General features: G+C 32.7%; 1 protein-coding gene across 1 annotated transcript in view; it reads left to right on the top strand.

Moving 5' to 3' along the window:
• Positions 1–15,655, top strand: part of LOC111046993 (solute carrier family 12 member 4) — a 494,114-nt gene that overhangs the window by 348,490 nt on the left and 129,969 nt on the right. Inside the window, exon 2 of the mRNA XM_039420090.1 lies at positions 14,547–14,615. Coding sequence (XP_039276024.1) covers positions 14,547–14,615 — 69 coding nt within the window. The remainder of the gene's footprint in view (positions 1–14,546; positions 14,616–15,655) is intronic.

Raw genomic sequence — 15,655 nt, 5'->3', positions numbered from 1 at the left:
TTCTTCCTATTAAATTTTTAAAATCATCAAGCCAATCCCTTTTTCAAATGTAAACTATTTGTAATTAATGTTTATTTATCTGTGAACTCAGTGTTGTTAAAGAGTTCTTAATTGTAATCGGTTCCCATAAATATATTTATAATACTGAGAGAAATTTATAAGAAATCTGGACCACGCGCGAGCCCAGCAGAGATGAAAAGGACCTGCATAATTAATTATTGGGGATAATTAATTTACTCTACAAGACCTTCAAGAACATCATTACTGTGAGTGTTAGTCCAAACGAGCTCGTTTTTTAAAGGCCTTTTAATAAGAATTGGGGAATTGATCAAAGCTCTATATAAATTAATTCAAGTTTAAAAAATTCGCAACGTGTTGAGTGCTATCATATAGTCTATAAGAACGTTTTATGAATTTATTTGATTTATGTAGGAAGCTTACTTCCATGCACGGCACGAACTCATAAAAAATCCTGAGATCATTGTATGGTTAATTATTATTTGCTCATTGATTGAAGTATGTCATGTTAAATCTACAGACCGAACAGGTTTTAAGTTGTAGAATTCTGAATTGACTTGAAGTCCACGTATCAGTATTAAATACAAATTTATAATTTTTAAAGCTCACAACGGTGAATGCTATTAAGCCTTGTGATAATCATTCAATTTATAGAAAAGAACTTATTTAAAGAAAATTATAGATATAAGAATATTTTATATATATTATTTTATGGGAATATATTTTGTGTTTTATGTCAGCATACAAAATCATAGAAGTTTTTATTATATCCTAATTCATCTCGTGATATACAGTTTGAGCTGTCTTGGTACCAAGAAAAAATATTCTGCAGCACATAAAATTAGTGAATCAATTAATATTGATCTTATTAAGAGCATTCAGTACTTATCATCCTTTGATGATAGTCATACTAGTCCGCCAGAAAAAAACATATTGATAATTATATTAATAAGGTTCCAGTTATATCATATAAGGATCCAGAGAACTTCAAGAACTGGCGTTGTAAGTTCTAAGGAGTTTCAGAAGGATAAATTGGTGAATACCTGTATTCATGACAAGCGTTTTAAAAATCAACTAGAAAAAACCATAGTTGGTCTTCATTATTCTCGATTGGATACATGGTTACTGGTAATCAGTCATCAACTATCTTTTTGATTTCCTTATTGGTATTCTTCAAGAACTTCACGGAAGCAGCGGTAAGAATTATTAATCACCAGTCATTGAACCCTGTGGTGATTAATTGTATTTGGAAAATTCATGCATCTACCACTGAGCTAGAGCTGTGGTTTGAACCCAGCAATTTTGTGAGCCGGACGGCCTTAACTTTTTGCGAATTAGAACTATAAAATTAGAAAGAAGGTTAGACCTATCTAAAGAGTAAATCAACTCAAATCAAGTATTACTAGTGATTAGGAGTAATAGCATTATCAACAACGATAAGAAAATATGTATTATTGTGATTTAATAATTATGAGAACTCATTGGTAAGATCAAAAAATTATAAAGCGGCATAATTATTATTGGCGGATTACAAAAATAAAAAATAAAATAAAATGCATGAACATTGAGGTTAGAGTTACTTGTTTACGTTTTGAAAAGAATTAGTCGATCTTGGATAAATCGATAATTATCCGAACCAATACTGAATGAATCAGCTGATTATTCGATCAACCCATATGACCGGTTGAATCATATAAAATTCACTCATAAAGGATATATTATGTATACTAAAGGAAGTCGATGTGTAGAAATACAAATAGCTATTATTTCTGTATAAATATTTATTATAATCTAAAAAAGCATGATAAATCAAGAGTATAAAAAACTCATATAAAAACTAAATGTATTATCTATTAAAATCGTATGTTACGATTTATTTATGAATTCAATTTAAGATAAATACCCCATATATCTGTATAAAAACTTCTTTTATTAAATTTTTTCTATTATAAAGTCGAGGAAGCCCTGATTCCCAAGGCAACCAATTGTATTGAGTCTATTAAATTGAGGGCCAATCAGAGAGTAGCTTATAGAATTATTCTAGGAAGAAGCAAATTTTTCTGAAAACCTCTTTCTTCTGGCTTAAGATCTCACCCCGTGAGGATGCACATGGAGTTTAGGGTCTTTTCTTATTCCTTTTAAAAATTTTTTAATGAATTATTAAGCCAAACCCTTTTTTAAATGTAATGTATGTTTGTTGAATGTAAATTGTTTGTGAACTCAGTGCTGTCAAAGAGTTCGTAATTGTAAAGATTCCCATAAAAATAGCTTTAATTCGAAAGAAACTTATAAAAATCTGGATCACACGTTAGCCCAGCAGTGACGAAAAGGAGCCTACCTAATTAATTATTGGAAATAATTAATTCAATCCACGAGAACATCCAGAACTTCAGTCAGTGAGTGATAAGTCAAACCAAATGAGCTCATTTGTCTACGTTCAGTGGGGTAATAATTAATAAAAAAGCGCTATTCCAATTAATTAGAGTTAAAATAAAAAGTCACCACGTGTTGAACAATATCACATAGTTCACAAGAACATTTTATAAATTTATTTATTATATGTAGGAAGCTTACTTCCATGCACTGCCCGAATTCATATTAAAAGCCCTGAGATCTCATGTTCGAATATTAATTTATTAAATATTAATTTTGTCTATTGAACAAAACATATCATATCAAACTTATAGACCGAACAGGTTTTTATCTGCAGAATTTTATATTGATTGGAAGTCTAAGTACCAGTATTAAATATAATATATTTATGAATTTGAAATTCATTATTGTGAATATTAGCAAAGCCTGTGATAATTACTCAGATTTTAAAAGTAGCTTATTTAAGTGAATTACCGATTTATTGAATATTTTATGCATATCTGTTTTATGGGAATATATTTTGTGTTTTATGTCAGCATACAAATCATAGAAATTTATTTTATCCTAGTTCATCTCGTGTTATATAGTTTGAACTGTTTTAATATCACCAAGTATTTAGCAGCATTTAAAATTATTGAATCAAATAATATTAACCTTATTCAGAGCACTCAATATTTATCATCCTTTGATGATATTCATTTCATCAGCCAGAACAAATATATTAAGAAATTATATTAATAAGGTTCCAGTTATATCATATAAGGATCCAGAGAACTTCAAGAACTGGCGTTGTAAGTTCTAAGGAATTTTGAAAGGGTATATTGGTGAATACTTGTATTCACGACGAGCGTTTTAAGAATCAACTAGAAACAACTATAGTTGGTCCTGATTATTCTCTAGTGGTACATGGTTACTGATAATCAGTCATCAAATATTCTTTTAATTTCCTTACTGGTATTCTTCAAGAACTTCATAGAAGCAGCGGTAAGAATTATCAATACCTGGTCCTTGAACCTTATGGTGATTATTTGTACTTATAAAATTCATGTTTCTACCACTGAGCTAGAGCTGAGGTTTGAACCCAGTAATTTTGCGAGCCGGAAGGCCTTAATTTTTTGTGAATTTATTCGCAAAAGAGGGAATTTAGAGACTGCTCTTGTAAGTACCAGAAACATCGTATTATCTGTGAAGGAATTGCAATCTACAACTTCTCACAATAGCTTCATAACGTGGGACTCTATCATAAGAGATAACCCCCCCAGGAGCACAACTTCACAAGATAAGGTTTATGTTTCGCCTCTACCAGACAATCTTAATGACCTCCGAAATCGGATCATATTCGGATCGCTGCGGTTGCACAAGTTATGCCTGACATGCTGGTACAAGTGTGGCAAGAAATAGATTATCAGTGGGGTCAAATCGATCCAAAATAACTCCCACACCTTGAATTTGAAGTGTTTTGTAACAAAATGACACCTTTCTCAATTCTGTAAGTAATTTCAACAAACATTCATGTGTAAACATGTAAAGTCCTTTTATAATCAGCCTGTATTAAAATCATCCTTAAAATGCAAAATTTCAAAGAAAAAACCTTATATACAGAGTGTTCTGGATGTGATTCCTCACATCAAAAGAAGAAAAAAAAGTTCTAACTAACATAGGTCCGAAAATGCTTAGTTACCAAGTTATATAGATTGAAAGATTTCGTCTGAGTTTCAGTTCCCCTGCCCTACGGGTATTGGTTGGCTGTTAATTAAGATGTACAATTTAGCGTACTTTATGTAAAATGGACTGAAAAATTGAATAAAACCGTTTCCAGACCTGTAACTATAGTAATGTTTAAGATATGTGACGAAATACGCCAAACCTGTTCCCAAAAAACAAGTTCATTTAAGGTTTGAAGCAGAATTACTATGTTAAATGTACAAAACTTAACAAAAAATATTTTCTCACAAAACTTGTAGAAAATTGAATTTTTAAGAGAAAAATAAGAATCTATTGCCGCGTTTCGCCGTAAATTCAGAACATTTAAACATGAACACATAAAGAGAAATGCAAGATCGACTTGAATCTTCGATCTCATTTCGCTCGGTCAATTTGTTTTTTTTTTATTAAACAAATAAAAATGCTTCATTCTTGAAATTTCAAGTCTTTCTGAAATCTGATTATTTCTGTGAACCTTTTTCACATTTCTCATATTTTTCAAGGATAAGCATCAAAAGCATGACAAATCCATGCATCTGATAACGCTTCACAAAATAGTGTCCAACAGATGCGACGACTTTGATTAATAGCATCAAAGATTTGCGTAAATCGAAATTCTATTTCAAGCCGTTCCGCTCTGACAACCATGAATGAAACAGCCTAACGTGTGGTCAACGTAAACTGGTCTTGGGCAACTGAATTTGTTGGAATTGGCGGTTCTGTTTCAGTAATATTGCCCTATTTTCATATTTAAACAAAGATGGCGACGATTTGAAAGTGATATTAACCATATTTTCTTGTATGTTGACACAGGTTCGAAGCAATCAAATTATTTTTCTTATAAATTTATTATACAGTATTTATTTATTTATTCGTGGACAGAATCACAAATCATATACGTAAATATGATTAGGAAGAAACAACAGGCTTGGTCCAAATCTATTTCATTCCCAAATTTTGATAAATTAATAAAATGTCCAAAAAATAGGTTATGCTTCTACTGAAAAACGTTCAAGTTCAACTAAACATTTTGAATTTAGAGAAATCAAAACACCAAACTAAATATAACACTTAATTATCACTTCATATTGAATCAATCAAGTTATTTTATAAAATTTTGAACCCAAAAATACACACAACTTCCCTCACTAAGCACAGCTGTAATATGGATTATAAGATCATATGCTGAGAACATAATGTATGAGCTCCTCTTTCTCTCAACTGGATGTCTTGAATCAACTTTCATGTGAAATTCGAAAAATATAATTCAGGAAATTATAATATGGATGAATGTGACTTCATAATATGAAATAGCTATTTATGTATTAAGAGCGTAATGCGCGACTTTATCGCTCGCGCAAAACAGTTATCAGATAATTTTGAAAGAGCGATAAAGAAGCACTAGCAGGAACCCGTGCTTCGCAAGGATCTGTTGTGAAACTTGACGTAATGAAATTTTGAAGAATTGAAAATAGGCCTATAACCATCCTTGGTTAATAAAGAATCTATATGCAAAATTTCAAGTTAATTAGTCCAGTAGTTCAGACGTGATGATGCGTCAAACATAATTTTCCTATCCCGTACGTGCATAAGCCAGCTCTTTACTTTATATAATTATTATAGATATAGTTAAAGACTGCAAGAGATAGAACTGTGGAACAGAATAGTGGTGAAACTATGATAGCGCCAAAAGTGTCTCAAACACTTTAGTAGGTACTACATGAACTTTTTGAAAGTGATTTGAAAAAATGTTAAAACAACAGAACTGAATCCTTATCATTCTACCTTCATTTAGAAAGGCTTTTGTTTGAGCCGAATGAAAATCTATTTATAAAAAATGAATGTCTGTTTGTTTGTATGTTTGTTTTTCCCTGTAGACTTGAAAACTACTTGACATAATGACATGAAACTTTGAGAAAATGTTGTGTGAATATTGGGGATGGTTTCTGAACAGAAATCTTAATAGGAGGGCTAATAATAATTATCTATTAATCCATTCACAGACCTATGTTTTCGAAATTTTCGGCCGAGCGGCTACCGAAGAGCGGATATATACGATATTAAGTAATATTTAATAAACTCACGGCTAGTACTCAAGTTTGTCTTTTTCTTCCGTGCTACAAATAAATGTATGTATATGTTTGACATTTTGTTTCTGTAATCTTGTTGTCAATCAGAAAAGTTTTCAATGTGATTTTTGATGGCAATAAAATTTGAATTTGAAAAAAGAATTATCAACAAAGTCCTAAGCAAAGAAAATCTTTGTTCTCTGTTCTAATCGGAATGTATGAGACTTCATATACAGCTGATAGAAGGCGCGAACCGAACTGGCCAAGCATACAACAATGGAACAAACACGTGGCAAGATCGCGCTCTCAATCAACGCAAAATCAATTTGATCAGCCGATTGATGAAATTGTTTTAAGCTTTCCAATGATTACAACATATGTTAGAATATCATGTGTCAATTATCTCAGTTCCATATGTAGCTCACCTTACCATGTTCATAAGCTTAATAGGATCCTTTTTCATCCTTTGAAACCCTTAGAGGCAAAATATCTTAAAATCCGTTCTTAGTGCGCATCTAGCATGTTTGAAGAATATTTTTGCGAAATTTTAAGTCTGTAGGCTAAGAGTAGTTTGGGCTGGAGTGTGATTTTCCATGAAAATTTTCGAAAAATACCCTCTCCTGGACCCCTATGTGCTCCTGGTCGGAATTTTTCTGCATAGATCTAAGTTTTTTTCATAGCTGAACAAAAAAGTTCCTTATGACTTTGCTGTGAAATGAGCGGTTAAAAAGTACAAAATTTTCGGTGACCCAGCTCCCTCGGGGGGGGGGGGGTGAATTTATAAAAATCCTTCCGTAGTGGATGTTTTGAGGCTATCATCAACAATTGTGCAAAATTTCAAGTTTTTAGGCTCAGTAGTTTGGGCTGTGGTGTAATTTCAGGCTGTCGGGGCTTAGCCTTCTATAGTGATATAGATAAAAGAAGAATAAGAAGAAAAAGAAGAAGAAGAAGATACATTATTATGTTGCTTTGGCCTGCGATCTGTATAAATGTCCTGTAACAGCAACTAAAGGTGCGTCCAAACATGCCGAACCGAACTTCGAACCGCGCAGCAAACCGTGCATTCCTCCGAACATCTTGCCTTTCAGGGAACATGAGCATATGTTTCATAATGTTAAAAATCAGCTTTTAATCATTCGTCGTACTGTACTCCGAACCGTTCGCCGTGCCGCTTGGCACTGTTCTAATTGTTCGCCTCACCACACTCCTAACGCTGAACTTTTCAGCTAATCAGAGCCCTCGATTACAATAATTCGCTGTGCAGGTCGCCATACAATATTTTGGCTATCCATCACAAGTGGAAAACATGCGAACATGAATACAGAAGTATGAGCCATTTTCTGTTTGATTAAATTCATGTTTTGAACAATTTCATTATTACGAATGATAAATTGATAGGAGCTTATAAATATTTTCTAATTCAAATGAAATAACTTCTGAAAAAATAATGATTGAATGAATACCAATATTAAATTATTGTTGACCAAAAACTCAGTACATTGACAATTCATTCAACTAATTCTTTACTGATAAAATTATAATATTTTTTTTTTATCGATAATCAATTTCATCAACTAATCATAAACTGACTGGAAAAAGTACTTCAATTTCCATGAATTCAATTAATAGAATTATATAAATCTAAAGTGTAGGTTATATCTAAATTTACAAAGAGTTCGGTTCTTGTTGCCAAGAAAGATGTTATTCAACGCAGAAATCATTGTTATTTCACTAAAAGATAGGATAAAATGGATAGTTTCCCTTTGAGGGAGAGTTTCGACAACCCACAAAACTCATTTTTCATTTGAAGAAATATCGAAAAAGAGCATAGGACCTTATTTTTTTGTTCAGCTTGCCATAATACCCCTCATTTCAATATTAAAATTTTCGACTGACTGTACAGTGAGTCAATCATAGGATCCTTTTTCATCCTTTGAAACCCTTTGAGGCAAATTATCTCAAAATCCGTTCTTAGTGCGCATCTAGCATGTTTGAAGAATATTTTTGCGAAATTTTAAGTCTGTAGGCTAAGAGTAGTTTTGGCTGGAGTGTGATTTTCCATAAAATTTTTCGAAAAATACCCCCTCCTGGACCCCTATGTGCTCCTGGTCGGAATTTTTCTGCATAGATCTAAGTTTTTTTCATAGCTGAACAAATAAGTTCCTTATGACTTTGCTGTGAAATGAGCGGTTAAAAAGTACAAAATTTTGGGGGGCCCCAGCTTCCTCAGGGGGCAAATTTCTGAAAATCCTTTTTTAGTGGATGTCTTGCGGTTACCATCAACAATTGTGCAAAATTTCAAGCCTTTGGGCTTGAAAAAAATTTCAAGCTTTTAGGCTTAGTAGTTTGGGCAGTGGTGTGATTTCAGTCTGTCGGGGCTTAGCCTTTTATAGATATAGAAGATAAAAAGATAAAGAAGCATTACGCACGAGTTACATACAAAATGTTTTCTACAACTGCCCAAACCTGTTGAATTACTTATATCGGCGGAGTTACAATTACCGACTTTTTAGGTTAAGATCTGACTTTTTGGCGAGCTGCTTACAATCAGCTGATTAGGGAGCGTAAAGAAACTCTTCTGCGCATGCGCAAATGATTTGGGAGCGAAAATTAAATCTACTGCGCATGCGCGGATGGTTAGCGAGTGAAAAAGTAGATTCTCCTCAGAAATAAGCTGTTTTACGAGGAGAATTGAGTGTGTAAATTCTTTCTTTACGCGCAGTTGTAGAAAAAATATATTATATTTTTGAAATTGAATAATCACATTATTCTTATATTTCTAAACATACAATTGATTTTTTGTATGATTTCTCCAAGATAAACCTTAAATATTTCATATATATAACACTTAATAATAATAACTATATTTTATATATATATATATATATATATATATATATATTATATATATATATATATATATATATAATATATATATATATAATATAGTTTAACTTACAATTGATTTTTTTTGTATGATTTCCCTAAGATAAACCTTAAATATTTCATATATATTATTTAAGTGTTATATATATATATATATATATATATATATATATATATATATATAACACTTAAATAATATAATAACTGTATTACATATATAACTTTATATATATATATATAGTTTATATATGATAACATCATAATTATGCTGATACTGAAGTATTGTGCAATTGGTATAGCATGGCGTCTGTCTATTCTGTTTTCTTTAAAATTGGACTGAAAACATGCAATTGAATCTATTTTTATACAATAGATCTGAGTGCAGAAAATTGATGATGTGTGACTTTTTCCATAAAATACAGCTCCCACATTATACGTATCTAGGCTAGTTAATTGATAATAAGTTTGATTATTGAGCGCAAAGGTGAACTTGAGAAATTTGTTGTAGCAGAGAAAATTGGATGTTTCTAGTACCGCGCCTAGTTCTCAGAGTTGAGGGAAACACAATGTGCCTTCATGCCCTTCATACCATGAGTATATACGCAGATGTGGTTAAACTCCAGTAATGTATGTTATGTACCCACAAAGAGCACAAGCTACAGACTTTGTGACGCTGAACCAAACTTCGCAACCCTAACTGCATTATTCCTTCGCGTTTGTTTCTTCCTCTGTCTAGTGTTGATATCCTAAAGCAGCACACTAAAACATTGATATAATAATAAACTTTGCATATTGTGTAGACTGGAAATAGCCACGAAATATTGCATGTGCAGTCCACTACTCTAAATAATTTTCTTCAAACATACGGCTTTCCATTCAAATTATTACAGTCGTCTAGACTGGTTGTGACTATGACTGATTTATTAACTTAAATATCTTCTCGGTATTGTAGAGCTTGAGTCATTTTGAATGTAAGATTATGTTAAAAATTCGAAAAAATCATTTCAAGTACATGAGAGTGAGAAAAACTTTATTATTCTCCTCGCTTATTATATAAGAAATGGAACAATTTTCTCTCTTCATACTATCTCTCATAATCTATCCATTTCTAAAATATGATCTGGTGCCATGAAATGATTGTACTGACACATTATATTGAAACATTCTGATGCGATAGCCTTATAATACTCTACTGTATTTGCTATAACAGCCATTTTGAGTATGGTCTTATCTGCCTCCATGAAGAATCAAAATATTTCAAGCATCACCATAGACAGACAATTCGATATTAAATGTGATTCAATAGCACAAAGTCTCTGCTGCAGTCCTTACACGTTTTAAAACTTAGTCACTGTTTTGTTTGCTTAGTCACTGATTATTTTCTATGTTTAAGCTAGTAACACAAAAATGTGAATGATCTCAAATTGATGAATCATGCAGCAGCAAGGAGAAAAATTCTTTTACACCAATGGACTCACATCGAAGTCTATAAAAAACTTATTTGAAAGTGTATAAAGTATAGTCTACTTTGCAACAGACTGATAAGAACTGTGCAATCGTTAATTTGGAAGTTACAAACATTCTCTGATAGAAAATTTCATCAATTTTGAACAAAATTGATAAGTTGAGTGATGAATGGAGGTGAGGTGTTGCTTTATATTGTCAGCTACGTCAGGACTCAGAATTTATCGTGATTCCTTTTTGGAGCTCGTTCTGTGTTGGTAGGAGCTCTTATTGACAGCCAGTGAGAAATGGAAGCCTGTATTAAAGCTTCAGCAGTCATTAAAAGGCTTTAATGATCAATCTGGGGAAAGTAAATAATACTAGATGGAAGTAAATATACTATCACTAGAAATAATGGATTGATAAGCGGACAGATCAGTTGAGCCCAGCCACTGTGATTGTGTAACTCATTGGACAGTCCAAAACACCATTAATCAAAATAGAGGGGCTTCTAAATTCGAATTGTATCAGCACTTTGATGATTTCTCCCCTTCTTATGAGGGGTCATCTCTTCCAATATGCTATTCCTATCGATGTTTATAAAAGGTTAAGTTCATAAAATTCTATAAATGGAGGTCACTCACCATTTTCTTATCATTTGACCTTACCTTTCTCTACCACCATCATCATCATCACTTTTTCCTCATCATTTATCATTCAAAAAAAATGGTGAATAATAATATGTGGATATGATAATCGTTTCCCTATCATATTGGCTCTTTCATCGATGATCATCAGAATCTCTGACTTGTCGTTTTGTGAAATTCGTCTTGGAGCGATTCGTTCGCCACATTACCCCTAATAGTTGTCGATCCTATAATTTTCATAGCTTTCTGTCTCTCTTTCCAGACTTGAATATCTCTAATGATTAATGTAGAAGGAACTATTTTTCTCTCTCAAACCTAGTTCCGAGTGGAATCAACCTTATCAATGGAATATTATTTTATTAGTATGATGAATTATTTTCTTCATTTTATCAATTCTAGAAAATTCTTAGTAAGACTATTAGTTTTTTTTTTTAGAAAAAGAATTCGTTGTAAGATTCCAATAATTATTTTTCAAACATGATAACTTCTGACCACGATATGACAATGAGTGAGTCCATTCTTGATTATAATAAGATATGACAATAAGTCTCGTCTCTTCCCAATTACAGAATGGGTTTTGATTCTCATCTTAACCACGTATGTAATGCAACACACACCTCATGCTACTCAACTGTGCAGCTCAGACATTGATCTGAATTTACAATGACTGAACCGAAACTCAGTTTTGTGAGAAATACTCGAGAAGGCTGAACGATAGAAGGAGTAATCCAAAATTCAATAGAACTATTCCCAATTCAATTCTCCTCTGTATCAAAAAAGATTCATCTCGATTATCGAAACAAGAATGTAGACGTAACGTTTGTGTGAGAGGTGAGAAATGTGCTCTCATTATGAATAAGAACATCGTTTATCCATTTAACACAGTTATAAGGCTTTGATCGCTCGAAAGTCACTTATTCGACAGAAGAACTGCTTTTGGCAGTTCTTGAGTTCTGCGCTTCATCTTGGAATTGGCGCTGAAATGATTAGTCTATGTGCCGATGAGTATAATAGACGGCTGAAAAAATATCCCTTCTGGCGCTTTTCGCTACATCACTCATCAGTGCGTTTATACGATCTTCACAGACATAATTAATCTCACTTCTCTTCTCTGCTTTAATCTGCTCTGCTCTGCTCTGCGTTCACAACCATCCATCCATTCGTTACTGTCTCCTCCTCACACCATTTCTCTTCCTCATTATTTCTCCCTTCCTCCTCTTCACCCACTCTTCATCCTGGAAATCTTGTTATATCTCCTCAGTTTTATATTGATGCTATTCGCTGAGCCAGCTGTAACAACTCAAGTCTGAAGGGAGCTTTTCACTCTCCCGGAAAACCCACTTAATCGGTCAAGTACTTTGAATTCGATTTTCGAGTTCATCTTCACAGTGTCCTGCGCCTTAGGGCCGAAAAGACTTGAATATACGGAGAATGAGTTTCCACAATCATCTGAGAAAATTAGAGTTCAAATACAACTCCATTGTGGAATGATGTAACCTCTATTTGATTAATGTTTCCATATCAAGAATCATCACAAACAAGTATAGACTACCAAGTCAAACGTCAAATCCCACTTTTTAACATAAACGCACATCGCACTATGATCATTATTTATTGATTGTTCCCATGTAATCAAACATTGAATCGAACTATCAATTTCCACGAACTCTTTCCACTCATAATGGTCACAATAGAATCTTTGATCATTACCCTATCAATAATGAATTATTATGGAACAATATGTATATTTTTATTGACTATGGTTCAGTATATTCTCAATTCTCATTTGTTTTAGAATACTCTGATTGGGTTTTAATTTATTGATGAATTCCATCTACAGGACAAATTATAGCCTATAAGTTAGTTTTCATTTCAATAGGTCAGGCTTATTAGGATACTGGATGGAATATCCTCACCTAATGATGAAACTATAATTGAAAATGTGCAGTTTTTGTCCTATGGACTGGATTTTAAAGGAGTTGTGATCCGAAGCACTACATTAGAGATTTGACGAACTATGTCAATTTGTCATTGCCAGTAGCTGCATTCAGTTGACAATTTGTACGATTAAATATGATATCAATAGGCATTCAATCATAAATTATTACTGTCCGTCAGAAACTGTAGTGAGTCAAGAGAACTCCCTAGAGCTGATATTGTTGGAATAATGGATTATCAGGCTTTCCCTTTTCGTGATGAGAATGTCCATTTAGTATGGTTCAAAATAGAGCTGTCCCTGTTCATCAGTAATCTGTCATTGTCAGAAGTCTAGATGACCTGTACATCTGGATGGTGATTAGCATAATCACAGACAGTAACTCGGTTCAAATCGAATACAACTCGTCCAATAAAGCATTGTCATTATTTATCAAATTATTAGGATGTGATGAAAAACCATTAACAATAATTCATTCAGAATAGCGTACTTCTCTTTTTCCTGCCAGAAAATCATAAACATTGAATAACTAGAATTTCACCAGTTTTCATTATTTTGATTTCTGTTCCTATGCTCAAATAGTTTCTTCTTTTCATTTTAATTGAGGATACTTTTTTACGCTATTGTACCTCAACGATTTTAATTCACACATGAGATTCTTACTTCTTATAACACAAGAATTTCAATAATGATAATATTAATCCATGTGCTCACCTACAACGAAGTGACAACGAAGCCACTTCAAAGTATAGAGTGCAGGGAGCCGAGATCCTTCTCCGAAGAACCAAGGGATGTGTCAGAAGAGATCATTTCAGGAATGAAGATATCAGTAAAGAATTGAATATCTGCTGCATGAATGAAAGAATTACGGAGAATCGGAGAAGAAGAAGAAGAAGAAGAAGAAGAAGAAAAAGAAGAAGAAGAAGAAGATGCTCGCTTAAAAACTATCAACTACTTACATTGACTACAATGATTTTTTTAATTTGGGCTCTTGAGCTTCAGAAAATAGAGATTATTCAAGTCTCATTGAACACTTCTGGGGGTTTCAATTCTAAACATTAGTAAAATCCGACAGTAATATTTCGCTCGATTCACTTATAAACATGTTATGTATTATCCCATCAGTTATAAGTTTTCAATGAGAGATCATCAAGATTCATTGTTTATAATCTGCTATTTGGTTATTTTGAATTTATAGAATGCAATTCTATTCGTATTCATATTGAGAGGTCGATTACTTTATCACTATAACAATCATTGCTTGTATCCAAACTCTTTCAAATACATTATTCCTTTACCTATTATATGATGTTCATCTCCATCATTTTTGACTTACAGTATATTATTATCTTTCTTATTTCTCTTAATAGTTCATTGATGTATCCTGACCTATTCAAAATGACAGACCTATTGAGCATTTTTTGGACTTTGTTGATCCAATATAATGAATGCATTTTCATTTTTGAACAGGTGAGTACACAGTTACGAACCCTCAGTTGATCCCTGCTGGTGGATCTGGACCCACAAGAAGAGCTATTCGTGAGTACTGATGCATTATCAATAATTGCTGTAGTTGATTCGTGTATAGAAAATTTAAGAGAATACTAATTAAACTAATTAGTTTCACAATTGAATATTGTGATAAAAATAATCATCTTAGAACTATAGATAGACTCATGTTATGAAGTAAGTGTTATTAACACTGTTATACTATCCATGTCTGTCATTAGACTTACTGAATAGTTCTGTCCTTTTCTAGCGCCGAACCGTTGACAAATATGTTGCCTACTTAAATACGTAAATTACCAAAAACTTTAATCTCAATTATTCAAATGAATTAAATAATGAGAATAATAATTATTCGTGTAACAAGTGCGCAAATTTACACTTTGCTGCACTCAATCATGAGCCGTAAACAATACAGAATAGTTTATTGATTATTGATAGTCCAGAAAGGTTATAACTTAGAGGGAACAGTTTAGAAGACAATTTTTGACCCCGCAGTTCTGTTTAGGGTAGTAAGGAGGTAAACATATCAAAAGTCACTTTGAACAAAAGTCACTACTCATAGACAGAATCCAACAGAAAATGAAAAGAAAAACTCAAAAGCCCAGCACTGTACATAGCAAATTCATAACACTAACATACATAAACTCAAAGTCCAACAGATTAGCAAAGAATTTCAAAAAGGCAGGATTCAATAGAGCATTCCAAACAAAAAACAAGATCAAAAACCTACTAACCACAAGAACAGGAACAAAACTTATACGAAAACCCAAGGGTATACAGACTCAACTGTTCAAATTGCCAAAAATACTACCTTGGGCACAGCGGCCGTTCATTTGAAAAAAGATTCAAAGAACACATCAACAACCCCGAATCAGCATTTGCTACCCACTTAATAGGAAACAATCACACCTACACAGACATAGCCACAAATTTAAAAATCATACACATCAGAAACAAAGGTCCTGAACTAAATACCTTGGAACAATTTGAAATATTGAAATATATAAACATACTAAAAGAGACCCCCACAACATCCTTAATGAGCAAACAAACTTCAAATCACACAGCCT

This window comes from Nilaparvata lugens, chromosome 2, assembly GCF_014356525.2.
Source record: "Nilaparvata lugens isolate BPH chromosome 2, ASM1435652v1, whole genome shotgun sequence".
Taxonomy (NCBI): domain Eukaryota; kingdom Metazoa; phylum Arthropoda; class Insecta; order Hemiptera; family Delphacidae; genus Nilaparvata; species Nilaparvata lugens.
This window is presented reverse-complemented; position numbering and strand designations above follow the sequence as displayed.